The sequence below is a fragment of the Trichechus manatus genome, unplaced genomic scaffold (genome assembly GCF_000243295.1).
Source record: "Trichechus manatus latirostris isolate Lorelei unplaced genomic scaffold, TriManLat1.0 scaffold00092, whole genome shotgun sequence".
NCBI classification, from domain to species: domain Eukaryota; kingdom Metazoa; phylum Chordata; class Mammalia; order Sirenia; family Trichechidae; genus Trichechus; species Trichechus manatus.
Window position 1 is genome coordinate 7200950 of NW_004444028.1, and position 7814 is coordinate 7208763.

At 46.3% G+C, this 7814-nt stretch overlaps 1 protein-coding gene and 1 pseudogene across 1 annotated transcript in view; both read right to left on the reverse strand.

The window, feature by feature from the left end:
- YEATS2 (YEATS domain containing 2) overlaps positions 1-2212 on the reverse strand; it is a 79125-nt gene extending 76913 nt beyond the window's left edge. The window contains exons 1-3 of the mRNA XM_023736852.1: positions 1991-2212; positions 1077-1174; positions 712-804 (exon numbers count right to left, since the gene is read on the reverse strand). Coding sequence (XP_023592620.1) covers positions 712-804; positions 1077-1174; positions 1991-2090 — 291 coding nt within the window. The 5' untranslated portion in view covers positions 2091-2212. The remainder of the gene's footprint in view (positions 1-711; positions 805-1076; positions 1175-1990) is intronic.
- Positions 2213-5166: 2954 nt separating this feature from the next.
- LOC101355204 (cyclin-Q-like) overlaps positions 5167-7814 on the reverse strand; it is a 3969-nt pseudogene continuing 1321 nt past the window's right edge.

Here is a 7814-nt window from a genome sequence, read left to right on the forward strand (position 1 = left end):
TGTAGTTACGTTCTCAGGAATCCCACCTTTTAAAAATTATGCTATTAAAATACATGTTTTTGTGAGAAAAAAGGAGCCAGAGACTAGCGTTTCAGCGTCAAAGCAACAAAGCTTTTGGATTTCAGTGACAAAGGTTTTTCAAGGCTATATATGCATTTCGTTACTGTAAACTAAAATAATCCGATGGCTGATCACAGCAGACAACGGCACACCTGTGTCGTTTAGTTTCAGCAGGCTGAAACTGAAATTCAGGAGATCCAGCAAATGTCCCTGAATAAATCCTAATCAGAATACAACACAGGATAAAAACCAGGGCTTACTGAATAGGGTGAATCTACTGAAACTAAAATTTGTCATTCATTAGCAGTAGAAGGCCAGAGGGAAAGTCAACCAAAAATGAACGGGAAGTAGGGCAAGTTACAATACAGTCTCACTCATCCTGGTTATCTGCCAAGCCTAGCACAATGCTTAACAATTATTAGAAGAATTAGATAAAAAGAAAATAAAAAAGCTACTTAGAATGACTGGCAATGTAGAGAGACCATTAAAGCCTGCAGTTGAACAAACCAGGAAGATGGGTACGTTTCTTGAATTCTAAAGTTCAGTATAAGAAATGTTTCAAAAGCGAGGATCCCATGCTGACACCAACTTCCCCTTCAGACAACAAACACGGGTGGCTGGCAAAAGAGACCGGAAATGAGGAATATTTACCTCAGAAACTTTTACAAGACCTGCAGACGCATAGTAGTTTGCCACAATGCAGGCACGAAGTTTATCCATCATCCTTCTTGCCTCGATCAGTCGCTAAAAACAGACAGTAGCTCATTACTTTAACGGCAATGACGAGAGATGCACAAACAATTCACAAAATAAATGCAAGGGAACACACACGCACAGAAAGCTCGACTTCTCTAATAATCAAAGAAAGACAAATGAAAACATTGACACTTGCCACCTAATGAGGAGAGCCGTTTCTGAAAGAAGAGCAGAGGGCAGAATCCAACCACAGCTCTATCTCAACAGATTTCTTCCTATTTTTCAACAGCTTCCCTCCCCCACATTTATCATCCTCATACCTGGTCAATGACTTCAATTTCATGCTCCTTATTCTTCATTTCAAGGGCAAATTGTTCCTTGATAATAGTCTCGATCTTCTGTACGGCAGCATCTCGAGCTGTATGAAAATATCACAATGCATGTTTATTTATAAAGGATATAAATAAACATTAATAAATTTCAGTAATAACTTTTTTAAAAAAAGCAAATGTAGCAATTTTTTGAGACATTCTGGGTAACTGTAAAACCATAGTTGATGATTTGTTCTCAACTAGTCAGACATCTCGGGCAATTTACCACCTCCCCCCCGGCAGGCAGTGCAGAGACTGAGCCTGGTCAATGCGTCCCACGCGTCACTAAATCCATGTGTCCCACATTTCCATCATTCCACCTTCAAGATACTGACCACATCTGAGAACCATGTCAAACATCTAATTAACACAAATAATATTTTAAAATAATTTTAGCCGTATCCTGAGCAACAGCAGTCACGAAACCTCAAGCTTGGTGAGATCATTAACTTTTCTATACACGTTAAAATAATATATAACTGTAAAAATAACAATGTTGGTCCACGTATAATGACCCTCATCTCGCGTGACTGTACCACAGCGTAGAACACAAACTACACGTGGCAAAAACTGACCTAGGTAAAACCTACAGGCCTCCTAAGTTTTTATGATTATACCTAACACACAACGACAGTTACCTGTAGCCTGTCTCACCACTGACATTTTTACCCTCTACCTCACTGTGTTCCCACCAGATCCTCTTCTGCCTTTTATGCCACACTGGTATGTTACTATTAAACAAAGTACTTAGCTAATCCCTCTCACAAAACCCTCGAAATTATACACAGGAATGGAAACACATTTCTGGAGACCCATGTCAACAAAAAAAATCAATTAAGTTCCTAAGGCAAATCCATTTCTACCTGAATTCTCAATTGCTTTATGCCGTTTATTCGGAAGGGCGACAGATATATCCTCATAATCAGGGTCGGTTTCCTTGATGGTTCGCTTGACTCCAGACATGATGACGTTCAGTTCTTCACTGTGAAGCAATAATAATAAATCAATCAATAAATAATATTGGGTGATACTAGTACTTACAGGAAGGAGCCCTGGTGGTCCGACGGTTAAGTGCTCAGCTGCTAACCAAAAGATCGGCGGTTTGAACCCACCAGTTCTGTGGGAGAAAAGACCTGGTGATCTGCTCCCATGACGACTACAGCCTAGGAAACCCTACGGGGCAGTTCTACTCTGTCCTATAAGGTCACTAAGAGTCAGAGTCAACACAACAGCATACAACAGCAACAATGATACTTATAGGACTACGTGTGCATATATGCACAGGGAATATATAAATATCACATGATACTAATACTTGTAAGTCTGTGTGTATATATGTACAATAAAGGTCTTTCATATCCCTTTTAAAGTCAAAAGCATAAGCAAAGACTGAAAGCCATAAGCCTACCTCCAAAAGTTTACTGAAGAAAAAAAGGTAAAAGCAATAATCATCTGTTAAAAAGCATGTGTTCCCCTTTCAAAGGAAAATCCTTTAGCAAGGCAGCTGTAAAAACAGCAAAACAGTGTTCGACCTCTAACTTCACCAGGGGAAGAGAATCACCATCAACATCAGGCTGATTCACAAGAGGTGGAGGTCAGACCTACCTCCTCTCTCCAACCTTTTTACCAATTTTGACACTAGTCGTCCCTCCCACAGCACTTTCTACTTCTCTACTTGGGTTCAATAGTTCGTTGTAATGGCCACACAGAACCCACAGACGATACTTGCTATTATGAAGTTTCTTAGGGAAGGAACAGGTTACAATTCAGGATCAGGAAGGACTGAGGATAAGGTTCTTCAATCCAGACAGCTCCTCCTCACACAAGCATTACAAAGCTCTTTCGCTCCGCCAGTAAGTGCCCAGGCACCCCATTCTGGTAAGCCTTGGCTCGAAGGCGCTCAGCTCTCTCACTCATTGGGGCGACAAACCCACTCTAGCTGCCTCACTCTGTGGCCGGGAAGCCCACCACGCCATCTCGCTCTGGTCTCCTGGTTCTGCTGCCGCCACTTCTCTGCTGCTACTTCTCACCATCTCCAGTGTTACAGATCTGTCTCCTGGGTCTAAGAGGTTGTCAGTGCAGGGACCCAGGTCCAAAGGACACACTCCACTCACGGCTCTTTTTCTTGGTGGTAGGGAGGTCCTCTCTTCTCGCCTCAGGGATGGCTCATTTTAAGCCTAGTGGGATGGCAAACCGACCAATCCCCTCATCAGGGTTCCATACAATTTATTTGCATAGTCCCACAACCACAACTTCTGCAGTCTGGGGAACTGATCAAACACGCAATCAAGACGCACTGATGATCACTGGCGACTGGAACACAAAGACTAGAAACAAAGAAGGGTCTGTACTTGGAAAATACGGCCTTGGTGAAACAGACAACATCGGGGATCCCATGACAGAACTGTGCAAGACCAACGACTTAATAATTGCAAATATCTTTTCTCAACAACATAAAACAGCAACTATACGTGTGGACTTCGTCAGATGGAATACACAGGAACTAAATCATCTATATCTGTGGAAAAAGATGATGGAAAAGCAAGGCCAGGGGCTGACTACAGAACAGACCATCAACTGCTCACATTCAAGTTCAAAGTGAAGCTGAAGAAAATTAAAACAAATCCATGAGAGCCAAAGTATGACTCTGAGTATGTCCCACCTGAATTTAGAGACCATCTCAAGAACAGATTTGACGCACTGAACACTAATGACCAAAGACCAGATGAGTTGGGGGACATCGAGGCCATCATACATGAAGAAAACAAAAGGTCATTAAAAAGACAGGAAAGATAAAAGACCAAAATGGATGCCAGATGAAACTCTGAAACTTGGTCTTGAACACGGATGTTAGATGGATCTTGGCTGAAAGCAGAGAATACCAGAAAGAACTTTACCTGTGTTTTACTGACTACGCAAAGGCAATCGACTGTGTGGATCATAACAAATTATTGATAACACTGTGAAGAATGGGAATTCCAGAACACTTAATTGTGCTCATGTGGAACATATAACATATAACAAAGGCAAAAATACACAATACCTATTTACCGAGAAAATAAAAAGTTTAAAAATGAAATTTATGAAAATAAAATGTTAACCCAAGATTATTTTTTATTCTTGCAAGGTTAAAGAAGAATTAACAACGTAAAGGTCCCTCAGCTCTCAGTCTAGTTCTTTCACCCATCTCATGGACAGACTCACCTGAGTCAGCTAGGAGAGAGAGTCATATGTAATACTGCATTTGTAAACCCTGGATCTGAGAGAGCATTTTTCCTACAATTGTTATCTTGTAAAATAATCCCGAAGCTTAAAAATGTTCTAAAACCTCCCCCAAGCATTTATACACATCGTACATCAAGCCATTTGAGGTTTTTTTCACAGTCATAAATTAACTACTATAATTTAAATATGAGTATTTCTGGCAAGGCCCCAACTCCACCTATTAATTATCTGTTCCTAAAGCTCATAAGAAGTGAGCTGAGGTCGTCTTCTTCCAGCCTTCCCCTTCCGGTCTGCAATTAAATTTAGACAATCCAAGAAATCTTGAGAAGTCATATAAACAACACATTCTTCTTTGTAGGAGGAGGGTTTTCATCACCTTTTATTATACAAAATAGAATTCCCTCTCTGTTACACACTCATCCTTTCCATAAATCTGGCTTTAAGGAAGCCCAGGGGGTACAGTCAAATACACTACTTCGATTTTCCTCTCAGTGAATCCATGCCTTAAATGCAGTCTGAATCCTCGCAAAGGACAAAGTGCGCATGGACCACCTCAGATCTGCCCACAGGATGGTCTCCAGGCTGCCACCAAAGGGGCGCTCCCTTCATCTGCGTGTGGCTGGGAGGGGCAATCAAGGCCACAGGTCAACGAGGCATCAGCAGCCATTTCCAGCAGCACAGAGCCATTGCTCCCAACCAGTCCTCTGGGGATGGGCCTGTGTGGCCAGGTGGCCGAGCCGTCCCCAGCTAGCCTGGGAAGTCCAGTCTGCAGCCAGCCATCCCGTTTCTCTTTGGACAGGCCTGGACCAGTGCCTTAAAGGATCTCTGTGTCCACAGTATAAATCTGAATGAGATCAGACATAATATTATCAATGGTTGGCTTAGAAAAGAGAAGGAAAACAGGTTCCAATTAGACTCACTGTGTGTCAAACCAGGTCACCAACCACTAAACCAAGAACTGCATTTCATCAACAAAAAGGAGGGCATGAGGGCTTGGCTATGCGCACAACGGTGGTTCTCTTGCAAAGCCAGTTCAGTTCCAGCCTGCTTGAGGCCAAAGACTTAAGCAGAGAATATTCCAGATGGACAGGGGACCTGTCCAAGGCCACGCAGGGAACTGATGACAGAGCTGGGCCTGGAGCCCAGTCCTGGGAGGTGACTTCTAAGCCCTTGGAATATCCTCCCTGGTTAAGAGTGCCTCTGTATACGTGAAGGCTTGGACCACGCCAAACAGTCTATGCCAACAGTGGGATTCATGATCGGGAACTCGGACCACCCCAGTCTACGCCAATAATGGGATTGATGGTGGCGGCCTTGGGCCTCATGGTAGCAGCTTGACCTGTGGGGGACTAGAGTGTGAGTAACCAAGGTCAGCCACGTGGGTACTCCATGCTTACATGACCAACCCCCAATAAAACCCTGGACACCAAGGCTTGGCTGAGCTTCCCTGGCTGGTAATATTCACGTGTGCTGTCACACATTGTTGCTGGGAGAAGCAAGCACTGTCTGTACAACTCCACGGGGAGAAGACCATCAGAAGCTCACGCCTGGGCTCTCCTGGACTCTGTCCTATGCACCTCTTCCCTTTGCTGGTTTTAATCTGTACCCTTTCGCTGTAATAAACTGTAACCGTGAGTATAATAGCTTTTCTGAGTTCTATGAGTCCTTCTAGTGAATCACGAGCCTGAGAGTGGTCTTAGGGACCCCTGACAAGAAGGAAAGCAAAAACCAAAGCAATGAGCCCTTCATCAGATGCTGTGACCACCCAGGCCGGGGGTGGTGGTGGTGTTGCTGCCTGGGGAACAAAGGCACTAACGAGGGACACAAGTCAAGGCCTTGGGCCAAGCCAAGGAGGGAACCGGACCTGTGACTATCCTCCTCCTCCTCCCCCCCAAAAAAGCCAGGACCATAAAAGGCTGCAACCTCAGTGAGATGCTGATCTAGACACTTCTGGGCAATGGCTCAGGAGGTTGAGCTGTCTCGCCCTGGGCTCTGAAGGGAAAACAAATACTTCAGAAATAGGGTTTGCTCAGCAGAGTCCACTCACTACCTACGTGGTCCTGAAATCCCAAGGCAAGAAATGACTGTTAAAAAGTAGTCCAGGGCAGCTGACAACCCTGGGGCACCTGGCAGAAGAAAGGCAACAGTCTGTGCAGGGAGACACAGCCAAGCCCTCAGAGGAGGCACGGCTGGCAGCAGGAGCCACGAGGCCTGACAACGCCACCGCACCTCACACTCAGGAAGGTCTCCCTCCTATACAGGGACAACAAATCTGCTGGTAGGACAGAAAGCAGAGGTGCCCAGAAATCAGTTCAGAAAACACAGGCACGGAAGCTGGGAACAGGTCAGTCTACTGGCTGGATACAGCCTCAGGGGAGAGGTGAGCCTGGGCTGTGGCCAGACAGACAAGGGAACCGTCGTTTTTTGGCTGTGTAGGCATCAGCCAAGGAAAAGGGCGTGTCAAGAAAGCTTCAACTTTCAAGAGGGTGGGCAGGGGAGGTGGCACTGCGATGGGGTACGTGAGCCAAGACCTGCAGGAGGGGAGGAAGGCATCTGGGAAGTCTGGGGAAGAGCTCCTGGACCGAGGTTTGTTAGCTCTGATCTAGTCCGAGTTCCCAGTCAATGCACAGGATGGGCAGAGAATGATCTGGCCCAAGGTCCACAGTGCCGAAGTAGAGAAACCCTGCATTAGACCATGATAACAGCTCCAATATTCCCGAGCATCCCACGTCGTCATGGATAATGAATGAAAAGAACGTGAACATTCAGAAAAGGGTGCTCCGGGAAGTCCTTGGAAAAAGGCAGGGCGCACACACTCCAGACTAGCCATGTGCGGAGCAGCCGCCTCACCTGCCACCATAGCTTCTCAGCCTCGGCATCGGCAGGCACCTCTATGCCGCAGTCCTGCAGGGCCAGGTGGAGCGCCGCCACGGCTCTGTGCTGTGCCAGGAAGCGGAGGCAGAGCCCCCCGTGGCGGCTGTCCCACAGCAGGGCCCTGGCGGTCACAGAGATAGTGTCTGCTGCCAGCTGTACGGGTTCATCCCAGTTCTTGAGGGGAGATCAGGTAGTGGAGCACGTGGATGCTGGAAGAAGACCCAGAAACGCAGAACTCACAGCACAAGCAGCTGACACTGAATGATGCTATCTCGGAGCCCCCAGAAGCGGGAGTCCAGCTCCACGGGCTCACTGCTCAGGTTCAAATACCTGTTGGACACGCTGATGCTGTCCCGCGTGTGCAGTGCTGCTCCTCCACCTTGCCGGCCAAATAAATGGCAGATATGGCGACGAGATAGGGGTGGCAGGCATCCAGGTCAGCCTCGCTGAAAAACCTGTGGTAAACGGCACACGCCACGGTAACAGGGACAGACTGCAGCCCTAGCTTGACACCTGCCTCGATGATGAACTTTGTCACTCGGAAGTGTACCCTCCCCTCTGCTGCCGCCCCTTCTCCGCAACTCTCCC